A 13,864-nucleotide genomic window follows, 5' to 3' on the forward strand; every position below is an offset into this window, starting at 1 on the left:
GGCGGCGAGAGTGCACGCCGGCCACCGAGAACTGTTTTCAATTTTAGGAAAACTTAGAGAGAGGTTGGAGCGTTTAAAGAGAGAGAAAAGTTTAATCGGTTTTTGGTAAAACTTAAAAAACTAATTGACAAATTAATTAGTTAGTAAATTTTTCATTAAACATACCTTATCTAATAATTTAGACCTGTGAAAGAAAAAGAAAAAAAGTATCAAAATAAAATGTCCACACTCCACACCAGTGGCTGATCTGAGTTGTTGAGTAGTGAATCTCTTCCACACCTGCCTCTGCAAAAAAAAGAAAAAAAAAACACGAAAAGTCTAAATCTTCATGCTTGCAATTGTTGAGCTCTAATTTCCCAACAACACTCCTCAAAGGGAAACATATTCTACATCTCTGTACTAATCCATCCATCGATCATGTTGACGGTGGCCTCCTCTTCTTCCTCGGTCCAATCACCACCGCAGAATCAAGTCTTCTTAAACTTTCGAGGGAAACAGTTGCGATACGGCTTCGTCAGCCATCTGGAGAAGGCGTTGAGAAGAGATGGGATCAACGTCTTTGTCGACAAAAACGAAACCAAAGGCAAAGATCTCAGCAGCCTCTTTTCCAGAATCGAAGAATCGAGGATCGCGCTAGCCATCTTCTCGAGCATGTATACGGAATCAAAGTGGTGCTTGAACGAGCTGGAGAAGATCAAGGAGTGCGTTGACTTGGGAAAACTCGTGGTCATCCCCATCTTCTACAAGGTGGACACAGACGATGTCAAAAATCTGAATGGAGTGTTCGGTGACAAGTTTTGGGAATTGGCTAAGACTTGTAATGGTGAAAAGTTCGAAAAGTGGAGACAAGCTTTACAGAATATTCCACAAAAACTAGGATTCACGTTAGGCGAAACGAGGTATGTATGGTACCAAATCTTCAAATTGATAAGAGCATCTGAAAAAAGTAACTCTATTTTTGAACTTCACAAAACTCTATATTTAAAGTTTAAACTTGTTATTCTCCAAAAGCAAAACTTCAAACTTAACTTCAAAACTATTTCTATTTTATAATTTGGTCTTTATTTATCATAATTAATTTGAATTCATAAAACTTTTATAAATAACTAACACATATATAAACATATTACAATAATATTAATTAATAAAATATAAAATTTTAAACGAGATAACTTAATTAATATTAAATTTCAAGCAAAATACTATATTATTCCATAAAGTACATTTTGAAGTAAAATAGCTCTCCTCATTTTTAATTTGTAGATTAGAGATAAAAATTGTTGAAATCGGGTGATAATAATATATACTTGTAAATACATTAGATCATAACAAGAAAGTAAAAGAAAAACATAAAATATTGCTAAAAGACTAACTTTTATCAATGATATTAATACTCGTGAATATATTCAATATGAACAAGAAAAAATTATACGAAAAGAAATCATCAACAACAACCCACAACAACCATCTTCAATTACACAAAAAATAGATAATATTTGGAATTTTTGAAGGTTTTGGATCATACTTACCTGACTATTAGTGTTGTTGTAATATTTAAATTTGTGTAATAGTTATGTCTTCATATAATTTTTTAAAAGTTTTTTTTTGTTAAGTTTCTTTTGTATACTTTTGTTATCTAAATCTAGTTTTAAATATTTTAAATATTCTTTTAGAGTTTTATTTAATTTAATGTGTAAACTTAAATTTTGTAAACAAAACTTTAAATATTTATGAAATATAATTTGTATAAGGATTAAAATAATAAACAAGAAAACGTTTATGAATTATAAATGTGATGTGTAATTGTAGGGACCAAAATACAAATAAAAATATGAAACTTCAAATTTGAAGTTTTGAGTAGTGAAACTTCAAATATAGAGTTTAACTCCTCAAAACTTCAAATTTAAAGTTTTGAAGTTTCTTTTTAGAAAAAACTTCATATTTAAAGTTATAGAGTGTATCTTAGAGTTGCTCCAAGTGATGTTAACTTTGTTTTCTGATTGCTTACTTTTTTACTTGCAGCGATGAAGGCGACTACATCAATCAAATTGTAGGGGAAGTCGTAAAGGTGTTATCTTCTGATCTGGAAAGACAAATCCCCATTGATAATCATCCTTGTTCAGGAGCAGAGAAAACGCCTGAAGCTGCACCTGACTTGCCCCCTCCTCTGTTTGGCATCGAAAATCGTCTCACACAATTGGAAATGAAGTTAGATTTTGAGTGCGAGAATACTATTACGATTGGTGTTGTTGGTATGCCTGGGATTGGTAAGACCACACTGACAAAGATGTTGTATGAAAAGTGGCGAGGCGAGTTCCTACGCTGTGTTTTCCTTCATGATGTCCGTAAATTGTGGAAAGACTGCAAGATGAATCGGGACATTTTCATGAGAGAGTTGTTGAAGGATGATGACGTGAAACAAGAAGTCTCTGACCTGTCACCCGAATCCTTGAAGGCTCTCCTACTCAGTAAGAAGTCTCTTGTTGTTCTTGATAACGTGAGTGACAAGAGTCAGATAGAGACTCTTCTCGGCGAATGCGACTGGATTAAGAGAGGTAGCAGGATCTTTATCACCACTAGCGATAAGTCAGTGATCAAAGGCGTGGTTGATGACACATATGAGGTCCTGAGACTATCTGGCAGAGACAGCTTTCAGTACTTCAGCTATTTTGCGTTTAGTGGTAAGCTCTGTCCTCCGGAGGATAACTTTTTGAATCTCTCTAGATTGTTTGTGGACTATGCCAAAGGCAATCCATTAGCTCTCAAGATATTGGGTGTTGAGCTTAGTGAGAAAGACGAGACTCACTGGGAAGAGACACTTCGCGATCTGGCACAGAGTCCCAATAAGACTATACAAAGTGTCTTGCAGATAAGCTACAATGGACTCGGTCAGTTTCATAAAGATGTGTTTCTTGACGTAGCTTGTTTCTTTAGATCAGGGGATGAGAATTACGTGAGGTGTTTGGTGGAGTCATGTGACACTGATCTTGTTGATGCTGCGAGTGAGATAAAGGATCTTGCCAGTAAATTTTTGATAAACATTTCTGGCGGACGAGTGGAGATGCATGATTTACTGTATACATTTGGCAAGGAACTTGGTTCACAAGGTTCGCGGAGGCTGTGGAACCATAAAGGCGTTGTTGGTGCGTTGAAGAAAAGAAAAGTAAGATAAAACCTTTGATCTAGAGTGTAGCAAGATTCGATATTCTTTGACTTTTCAAGAAACTTCTACTTGCTAACCTATTTGTCTTTAACTGGCTAAGCAGGGAGCAGGCAGTGTGCGGGGCATTTTTCTTGACATGTCTGAACTGAAGGAGAAGCTTCCTCTGGACAGATGTACTTTCACTGAGATGCGTAATCTTAGGTACCTCAAATTCTATAGTTCTCGTTGTCATAGAGAATGCGAAGCTGACTGCAAACTAAACTTCCCTGAGGGACTTGATTTTCCCTTGGATGAAGTAAGATATCTCTTTTGGCTGAAGTTCCCTTTGAAGAAACTTCCGAAAGACTTCAACCCCAAGAATCTAACCGACCTTAACATGTCTTTCAGCGAGATTGAAGAGCTCTGGGAGGGTGTTAAGGTGTGTCTCTGATCAAGTTCACAGTATGGGTTTTATTAGCTTACTAGCTTAGTTTTTTTTTTATGACTGTTGATTACAGGATACACCGAAGTTAAAGTGGGTTGATCTTAGCCACTCAAGCAAGTTATGCAATCTGACAGGGTTGCTAAATGCTGAAAGCCTCCAGAGATTGAATCTCGAAGGGTGCACGAGTTTGGAGGAGTTGCCTCGTGAGATGGAACGTATGAAATGTCTTGTTTTCCTCAACATGAGAGGATGCACGAGTCTCCGGGTTCTTCCGCATATGAATCTGATCTCTATGAAAACTCTCATCCTCACCAACTGCTCAAGCCTTCAGACATTCCGGGTGGTTTCGGATAATCTAGAGACCCTACACTTGGATGGATCTGCAATTGGTCAACTTCCTACAAACATGTGGAAGCTCCAGCGACTGATTGTATTGAACTTGAAAGACTGCAAAATGTTGGTAGAACTTCCAGAATGCCTTGGGAAGCTGAAAGCTCTGCAAGAACTGGTGCTATCTGGTTGTTCAAAGCTCAAGACTTTTCCAATTCGCATTGAAAACATGAAATCTTTGCAGCTTTTATTGCTTGATGGGACATCAATTACAGACATGCCGAAGATATTGCAGTTGAATAGCTCAAAAGTGGAAGACTGGCCTGAACTAAGACGTGGTATGAACGGCATATCCTCATTGCAGCGTCTATGCTTAAGCGGGAATGATATAATCACCAACTTGCGAATCGACATCAGTCTACTATGTCATCTGAAACTGCTTGACCTGAAATTCTGCAAGAATCTCACTTCAATTCCACTGCTTCCACCAAATGTAGAGATCTTAGATGCACATGGCTGTGGCAAACTGAAGACAGTCGCAACGCCGATGGCCATTCTTAAGCATATGGAGAAGGTTCACTCTAAGTTCATTTTCACCAACTGCAACAGTCTTGAACAAGCTGCAAAGAATAGCATCACAACGTATGCTCAAAAGAAAAGCCAGCTAGATGCGCTTAGATGTTATAAAGAGGTCTCATTCCTCACTTTTTTTTATCTAATTGAATCTCTTTAACAGTTAATGATTGGTTTTGGTTTCTGTTGTACTTTTTTCAGGGACATGCTTCAGAAGCTTTATTCATTACTTCCTTTCCAGGGAGTGAAGTACCTTCATGGTTTGACCATCGCATGATTGGATCAACGTTAAAGCTGAAGTTTCCGCCACATTGGTGTGACAACAGACTTTCAACAATAGTTCTATGCGCTGTTGTTGCATTCCAAAATGAGATCAACAGTTTCTCAATAGAATGCACTTGTGAGTTCAAAAACGAACTTGGAACATGTACACGTTTCAGCAGCATTCTTGGTGGAGGTTGGATTGAACCACGCAAGATTGATTCAGACCATGTGTTTATCGGTTACACCAGTTCCTCCCACATAACAAATCATGTAGAAGGTTCGCCAGAACATCAAAAATGTGTTCCTACCGAGGCGTCAATAAAATTCAAAGTGATAGATGGAGCAGGTGAGATTGTGAATTGTGGTTTAAGTTTGGTGTACGAGGAACCAAACCATGTTGTTATCGAAGGAGATTGTAGTGGAACTTCCTCGGGAAGAGGTTTATCAGTTGTGGAGAGTACAATGAGCTTTGCTACTCGGTTCCTCTCTGTTATTTTGAGGTATTTGTGGCTAGGTGTTGTGTTCTTTTCGGTTTTTGGGTTTGCTAGATTTTATTTTCACTAGATAAGTCGTATTTTTGGGGTCACCACTCAATGACTAGTTTCTGTTTTGTATATGTAACATAAAAATTATATTTTTGAAATTATTTAATTTTAATTCACAACTATTTTAATTTTTACTAATATTATAAGGTAATTATTTAAATTAATAATAATTAATTTAAATTCATAAAGTACAGATTCGTAAAGTTATATTTAAAAACATAAGTAATTATAAATTTATTTGATAAGACTAATCAAAATTTGATAAGATTTATTTGATAAAACTAAAACATGTATATAAGTTAATGTTTACATACAAACAAGAAAGTTACTTTTGTCTAGTAGTTAAAGATGTTCTTAGAGCAACATTATCAATGGCAACTCTTAGCAAACATCTTAGAATTTTTAATTACTATTTTTAGTCTAAGAAGTTTTCTAAGATACTTAAGTAAAATACAACATTATCAATGGAATCTTAGTTCATCCACATACTTAAGAATTTATCAGCAACACCTTCAAGTTCAACCATTCAGATAAAACTTACAGAGACCATTCAGATAAAACTTACAGAGACCATTTAGATATACAATGCTTAGGTGTATATCTAACACAAGATATGTTATATATCTTGCACGACTAATTAAAGATATAGATTGAAGTTGTATTATTTATAAACTTAGGAAAACAAAATAAAAGGAAATTACTTTGATCTTTAACAACAACTCTTGGAGAAAGCTGGGAAAGTATATCCTTTTCCAAATCAGGTTGCTGCGAGCCATAGGTTTGCACCTCTTGGGAGCTAACTTTATCAGCTGGATGCTTAAGCGTCTCCCCCACCAAAGCATTGTCAGAAGGTTCAGAGATTATTTGTAGATCAAAGCTTTCACCTTCATAAATTTTAAGGACCCGATGGATAAGCTCAAGAATGCCGACTGGATAGGGAAGAGGGATGCTGAAAGACTTTACCTTGGGCGAGATGGGGAGAAGAAGAAGAAGAAGGAAGCCTTGGTTTGTAAACCCCTCGTCCCTCAGTGAGAGAAGAACGCAACAGGCCTTCGTTTTGGAAACAAGCTTCTTCTAAATCAAATTCCCTTGAGACCTCACTGCTTTGGCCTTGGATCAGATTCTCATCATGAGATACAAGCGGTCTCTGCAAATCCCCCACCTGACAAGTAAAAAAAATAATAAGTATCATAGCTATAAAGAGTTGATCCAAGGCTAATCAATCAAAAAAAAGCCAAAGGAGCCATGATACATCAATGTAACGCCACCAAGTCATTGGTTATGATCAAGCGTTAAAGGTTGATCATTTAGCAAAGATCGGGAGATTAAGGGAGGTTACCTTGAAGGTAGAGAAAGGGGAGGATCAGGAACAGAGAAGGAAGCGCCATGGCTTGCAGACGAAAAGGATGATGATGAGGAGGAGAAGCATTTGCTCATGGTCTCTAACATCGCCATCGTCTTCGCTGTCTCCTATCTCCTATCACAACTCGCCACGTGACACAAGCAACACTACCAAAAACTTCTTAGGTAAAAATCGATTCCATTAATTAACTCCTTTTTTTATTTAAATTTGGCCCAAAGTAAAAATAAGAATCGGGCTAAGAAGCCCGATAATGATGCTCTTACTTGTTCTTTAGGGCTTGAGTTTGAACTTTGAACCCCAGAAGTAACTTTTAAAAAAAATTACAGAATTTATTTGAAATGACAATGTTTTGTAAAATTAATTGCTTGACTAACTCCTTTAACCTCAGCATATATATTTAAGTACGATTTCGAATATTCATATAGTATTTTTAGATTTTTTATTTAATTCAGTATTATGAAGTTCGGAATGAAATAGATAAGACGCATATAGCTCATGTTGACATACATTTTTTTTTCCGAGAAGATAGTAAAAGCTAAAATGTCAGTGGTGGATTCGACAACAGCAATCACTATGGTGTTTACAAGTAATATGAACCCGGTGGGTCTTGAATCTTTATATTATTATCTGATGAATAAGTGAATTATAAAAGAAGAGTAATATTAGCAATGTATGTTGATTTCAATTGATTTTTTTTTTTTTGGTACCAATGTAAATTTTCATTTTAATGACCAGATAGACTACTACGGAATGAGGACAGATGTATTTGGTTTATCTTGGTTATCGGAGATTTTTGTTTTACTGTACTGACGTCGTTGGCGTAATGAGACAACAGAATGAGGACAGACGTATTTGGTTTATATTGGTTAACGTGTTACGATTACTGTTTAGAGTAGTTCTGTTTCTTCACGGTGGCTAATCCAAAAAGAGATCATGTTTATTGGAAGGTTTTTAGGATGAGTTTTTAGCGTAATATAAGTAATATAAAAATCGTCTATTAACTTTAACTAAAATAAAAAATAAAAACTATTTATTAAGACTTTTATTTAAGAACCGATTCTTTTTTTTTTATAGTTAAAAGTTAAAAGACGATTTTTTATATTCCGATAAGAACCATATTTTAAGAATTTCCAAACCCTACTCTAAGAATTTCCAAATCCAACCAACACCACAACGAAGTCTTCGTGTGAAGGAATTATGAAAATGGGAAATAGCGTAAACCAAAAGAGAAGTCATCCCTAAAAGAAAAAAATTGTTTTGCAGGGTACGTTAGATCATACTCTTTTGGTGCCCCACGTTACCTACTATTTTTATTGTATGTTCTTTATTTCCATTTATTAACGTGTCTTATGTTTTTTTTACTGATTTTCACTAACGTGTCTTATGTTGTTGACACAAATAAATTATATTATGTTACTTTAATTTAAATCCCGCATGCATTTACAATGAACTCCTACGTACCCAGAGGCAGTTATCTATCTATATTATAATGCACAATGACGTAAATTAGTATAAGTGTAGATTGTTGGACCGTCTTTCGCGTGAAGCAATTTCTATAGTTTGGTCACTCTATGCTAGTTAGATAGATAAAATTCGAATGAAGTTTAATAATTGAAGAGCCTAGATACATCTACCCTCAAGTCGACTTCATCTCTTTTTTGCAGCTTTTTATTGTAGATTAAAGGGAAATAAAAAGTTGGTAGGTTCCGTATGGGAGATGCATGTGCATGAGATTAGTTAAACTAAATGCTTTGGATTATTACTTAGTTAAGAGTGGATAAAACCTATAGTATATAAAAAGGAGAGAAAGAAGAGAGTATCGATGCATATCCACGAGAAGCAAATATAGGTCGATATTCAGTTACAAAAAAAAATATATAGGTCGATATTCGATATATTGATAAGTTAAAATGAAGAGTGTAAGGGAGAGATCATCATCAAGATTAGTGTTCTTCTTGTTTGGTACTGCTTCTATTGTGTTGTTTCTTAGCTCAAACTATGTTAATGGGTTTAGAGACCTAAAGGAGAGAGATGGAAGTGAGAGTAGATCTATGAGTTCTACTGCGTCTTCAAGTGTTTTGGAAAAGAACTTTTATACGAATGTTTCGACCGTTAGATTTGAACATGCATTGGTTCATGAGAATGGTAATGTAGACAGGAGTGGAAACTGCAAACCACGAGGTGGAGGCGGCAGCGGAGGAGGTGGTGTTGGAGGTGAAGGCGGAAAAGAAAATCCCCACAAAAAGAAAAAAGGAAGTTGTGGTGGTGGCGGTGGAGGAGGAGGAGGAGGACGTGGAGGTGGTGGTGGAGGAGGTGGAGGTGGTGACAGTGGTGGAGGAGGAGGAGGAGGAGGAGGACGTGGTGAAGGAGGTGGTGGTGGAGGAGGAGGACGTGGAGGTGGTGGTGGTGGTGGTGGTGGTGGAGGAGGGGGAGGACGTGGCGGTGGTGGTGGGGGAGGAGGGGAGGACGTGGAGATGGTGGTGGTGGTGGTGGAGGAGGAGGAAGTGATGGGAAGGGCGGAGGATGGGGCTTTGGATGGGGAGGTGATGGCCCCGGCCAAAACGGAGGTTATTGTTGGTATCCCGGCTGTGCTAAAAAGGTCAACGGGAAGTCATAACTAAATCAGACATACACAAAGGAGCTATGATATGTCTTTACATGCTTTGTCACAACTACATACACAATATTTCCACTGTTTACTGTTTAGCACTTTTTTCCTCTGTTGTTGCACTTTTTAAATGGCTTAAGAAAACACCGATTAATTTCCTTGTTAATTTTCGTTGTATCTCATGTACTTTGACAGAAAAAAACTAAAGAAAAATATTCCCATTTGTTTGTTCTCACTTCTTATGTCAATCGTTGGCTTTAGGTATTTGGTTTAATATTTTACATATAAATAAAATTGGAGTTACTTGGTATGCACACGAAAAGTATAGCTTGTGTGTTTCACGACTAAGCTATACTTTTTGTCTGTGACTCCAATTTTATTTATAGTCAATATAGTCTGATATTGAAAAAGTATTTGAAACACACAAGCTATACCTGTTTTTTGCATACCGAGTGACTCCAATTTTATTTATATGTAAAATATTAAAGAACCAATGCTGCACAAGTAATACAAGATTAAATATGGACTAATACTGGGCTAGCCACTTAGAATTCGTGATATGATGGTCTTGTTTGTAGAAGATAGATTACATCCCCCCACAAGGTCCATCGAATAACAGGCCCTAATCCAACAAGCTGGACTAATTTAGTCGGTTCGGATAAAGACATCAGCTCGACCTCAGAGTATTTTTAGCCGATCGACCAAGCCGACTCGAGATATCCGGCTTGGAGAGATCTCTGCTCGGGCCCGTATACTCGGCCCTTCACATCAGGACCCAAAAGATTACAACATTAGGGCGTCGAGGACAGAAGACCTATAAAAGAGAATGAGGAAGCAACAAGAAGGAAACTTTTGGACATTATACACACTGAGCGGCTAGGTCTAGGATTTTAGTCATCTCTTCGACCTTGTTGCTTTGAGATCTCTGAGCTTGTTTTCTTATTTCCCGGTCACTCTTGTAACCCCTTTTGTTTGAATCTAATAAAACGTCTTTAGTCATCCCATTTCCGAGTTCTTTCAATCTAGTCGACTGAATCCCGTACAAACATTGCTATTTTTTATACTCTCAGCAAAAGGCCTCAGAATATATGGTACAGTCTGGTTCCTGAAACGTGCGAAATTAGTATAAAATTAGTTTGTAAATCTATAGTTTTTGGTTACTGAATCTGTATAAAAAATGTGTATATTTTGTCAAGTCATAAAATTCGTTGGTGTTAAGGATTGTCTTATGACGGCTGACGAGCCTCTCTTATGAGTATGACACTCTTGCCTTTTAAGTTTTGTAAAAACCAAGTAAATGATACTCACCTTTGTAAATATGTTTCTCTGTGAAATCTGCCACTTTCCAATTATAACAAATGAAGGAAACACGATATCCTTTTGTGATCTGTTGATTTTATTGAAGATATAATATAACATCAGGCTTTAGGTAAGGTGCCCTCGACCGTCGGTGGAAGGCCCAAAAAGAAGAATCCGAGCATGGGATCGGAACAAACAAAAGAACATTTTAGTTGTTTCTCTTCAAATCAAGAATTGAAAATGTCACCAACTAACCATCACATGACGAGCGCGTGAAAGCATTGTAAATTGCATATCTTATTTGGTTTCACTACAAGAAATATGCGCATTCTTAGCACACGATAAACGCTATGGTAGGGCTTTTATAGCGAAACTTGAAATGCTATGTCATCGGCAGCCATCATAGGTACCCCTCTACGATAACATTTTTTTAAATGCTATGAATTGTGCAGATACGATAGCAATATTTGAATGATATTATTAACTTAAACATAACATTATTTTTTTGTTATAAATTGGTTACGATTTATATTTTCGTGCTATGATAGATCTTTCTGCAATAAACTAAAATTAATTATAATTCGAAATAAAATAATTAATATTAAACCGAAAATTGTTTTATGATGAAATTAAAATAAATTTTATTTATATATTAAAATTGGTTTACAAATTAATCCTGGTTTACAAAACTAACCAGAAATTATAACATAAACTCAGACCACTACAATTTTTCTAACCCGGTTACACTAAACCAAATCTAAACCTAAAAAAAAAAAAGAAAAGACTGCAGCCGCCTCCTCCATAACCTTGCCCCTCTTCCAACAGCCATGAGCCTTGCCTCCTCCAGCCGCCACGAGACTTCCGTCCTCAAGCCGCCATGAACCTTGCCTCCTCCAGCCACCATGAACCTTGCCTCCCCAACTATCTTTACCAAAACAAAACAACATCAGATTCATACTACAGAAACAGAGAGAAGATACACAGATACAAAGAGATAAAGAGAGAGAGAGATCAACCGTGGTGGTGGTGGGAGTGCGACCGTGGTGGTGGTGGGAGTGCGACCGTGGTGGTGGTGGGAGGGCGACCGTGGTGGTGGTGGTGAGAGGGCGACCCTGGTGGTGGTGAGACGAGGAGGAGACGCGGTGGGAGAGAGATGGGAGAGATGAGAGAGGCGTGGAGAGAGATAGGAGAGATGAGAGAAACGGTAAGCTTGGAGAGGGATGGGAGAGATGAGAATGAAGGAGAAGAACATGAAAACCAGATCCGTGGAGTTGAGAGTGAGAGAGAGAGAGGGAGAGGAGAAAATAAAAATAAAAATTAAAGGAATAAATCTTAACCTTCAGATCTAAGTTAATCTAACGGTTCAAAAGTGTGATCCATGTACTTTAATCTGATTGCCGAGACAATTTTGTTTTTGTTTTTTTATTTTTATTTTTGTTTTGTCTTTCCATATTTGATAATTTGTTTTGTAAGTGATTTTTATCAGTTATATCTTATTTCAAAATTAATATTTTGTAGTTTATAATTTAAGTCTAAATTTTTTATTTTTTGAACCTAATAAACTGATATTTATTTTATGAATTGATGTTTAAGTTTGAAAATATTAGATTAATATCATCATTATGATTTTGGTCATCATTTTTAAATTTGCATGTTTATAAAAAATCTGATTTATAATCCGTTTATAAATTTGTATGTTTGATTCAAAATTTGAAAAGTTTTAAATTTATATTTTATGATTTACAAAAAAAAAATGATTAAGAGTAAATTTAGTTTTATGATTTAAGGTGTTGATGTTGGAATATGAGGTTTAGGGTTAAAATTTAGTGTTTTGGATTAAGATTCGAAAATAATAGATTTGAATACTAGACGATTTGTAGTTAAATATTTAATAATTTATATTTGAAGTTTATATTTAGAGTATTGAATGTTTAGTTTACATTTGAAGTTTAGATTTAAGATATAGAGTTTGATTAAAGATTAAAGATATGTGTTTAGAAAATTATAGATTAAGATTAAAAAGATTAAATTTTGATTTTAATTTTAAGATTTGAAGTTATAGTATGAAAAGATTAGAGGTTTAAAGGTTGTCTTTAAAGTTTAGGGTTTAAAACAATGTTTAGAGTTTAAAACCATGTTTAGAGTTTAGGGGTTCAAAGAGCTTTTCTTAGCGTTATAAAAATGCTATTATATGTCTTTGATAGCATTGTTGAAGCCGCTTAAAAATATCTTTGGCGCTTAAATCTAATTTTTCACTAAGTGTTGGCGGTATCTGTGACTTTATATTTTCGCTCACTTAATTTTTAAAATAACATTAATTAAGTGCTATTTTAGGTTTTACTCTACCATAGCGTTTATCTAATGCTATAATATAATACAGAAATATTTAAATCATCTACGACAGCAGTTCAGTAAAACGTGCTATAACAATGTGCTATCAATGTAGACTTTTTTGTAGTGTTTAGTGATTTATATATACATACATACATACTTTACGACCTCAGTGATAGATCTATTGGAGTAAACACTAGTGAAATCCTTGACTTTATAACAATTTGACTAATCTTCTAGACTGATCTTGGTTTGTGATTACACTAATACTCATAAAAATATCATATACTTCACTGAAAAATATAAAAAGGATAAACATTCAAAACTCAATAACCATTCTACTCGAAAAGGTGCAAAAAAACTTTGACATGTCACATGACTAAATTTTAGTAGCAACATAAGCATATAACGCATTTCGGGTGCGAGAGGTCCCAGGTCACGAGTTTGATTCTCGGAACACCCCTCTATTCGTTTCTATACTGCTCTATCTTCTTTTGTTTCACTCGAATTTTAACAATGCAATAAAATGCGTGTGCTACGGTGGTGGTTAACTGGCAACTTGACTATTACATTAACTGGCATAATTAGCACAATCGGACGGATCGGCTTAATGCGATCGAAGTGAAATGAATATTTCTGAATGCGACTGCATGAAATTCTGATCGATGTAATTTAATTTGGAACTAAGATAAATGGAAAACTTTCATTTATTAATTTTATGAACTCTTTCTCTCAGTCTACGTCTGCAGTATTTTTTCCATAATATTTTTCTCTAAACACTTTCACGCATGGCTTAGGATGTATAGTTTATTTGTTTTCAATGGGAAGTATTCTTTTTGGTAATTTACTTTATACAATATTTTGTAAAAATACAACGCAAAATAAAATTGGTTCATAGAATAAAATGGAGTATAAAAAGATAGCTGATAAAAAATACAAAGAGAAAGTTAATGATTTTTTTTTC

General features: G+C 35.5%; 1 protein-coding gene, 1 long non-coding RNA gene and 1 pseudogene across 2 annotated transcripts; 2 read left to right on the top strand and 1 right to left on the bottom strand.

Moving 5' to 3' along the window:
• The first annotated feature begins 147 nt into the window (after positions 1–147).
• Positions 148–5,429, top strand: LOC103834982 (disease resistance-like protein CSA1). Its single transcript, XM_009111072.3, has 5 exons — positions 148–899; positions 2,023–3,163; positions 3,267–3,581; positions 3,661–4,608; positions 4,692–5,429. Exons 1-5 carry the CDS (start codon positions 418–420, stop codon positions 5,316–5,318), a joined length of 3,513 nt encoding a protein of 1,170 aa, XP_009109320.1. The 5' UTR covers positions 148–417; the 3' UTR covers positions 5,319–5,429.
• A 259-nt stretch (positions 5,430–5,688) lies between these two features.
• Positions 5,689–6,882, bottom strand: LOC103834981. Its single transcript, XR_001955730.2, has 2 exons — positions 6,639–6,882; positions 5,689–6,461 (listed from the first exon to the last, which is right to left on the bottom strand). It is a non-coding gene; the product is annotated as an uncharacterized LOC103834981 (long non-coding RNA).
• A 282-nt stretch (positions 6,883–7,164) lies between these two features.
• On the top strand, positions 7,165–9,505 carry LOC103834980 (annotated as a pseudogene).
• The last annotated feature ends 4,359 nt before the right edge of the window (positions 9,506–13,864 follow it).

Source organism: Brassica rapa, chromosome A08, assembly GCF_000309985.2.
Source record: "Brassica rapa cultivar Chiifu-401-42 chromosome A08, CAAS_Brap_v3.01, whole genome shotgun sequence".
In the NCBI taxonomy this organism is placed as follows: Eukaryota; Viridiplantae; Streptophyta; class Magnoliopsida; order Brassicales; family Brassicaceae; genus Brassica; species Brassica rapa.

Bases quoted from the DNA above. Each gene is read 5' to 3' on its own strand.
- LOC103834982 (XM_009111072.3), top strand. From the start codon at position 418: ATGTTGACGGTGGCCTCCTCTTCTTCCTCGGTCCAATCACCACCGCAG. The intron at 3,582-3,660 runs GTGTGTCTCTGA...TGTTGATTACAG, and splicing joins AGCTCTGGGAGGGTGTTAAG to GATACACCGAAGTTAAAGTG. The intron at 4,609-4,691 runs GTCTCATTCCTC...TACTTTTTTCAG, and splicing joins CGCTTAGATGTTATAAAGAG to GGACATGCTTCAGAAGCTTT.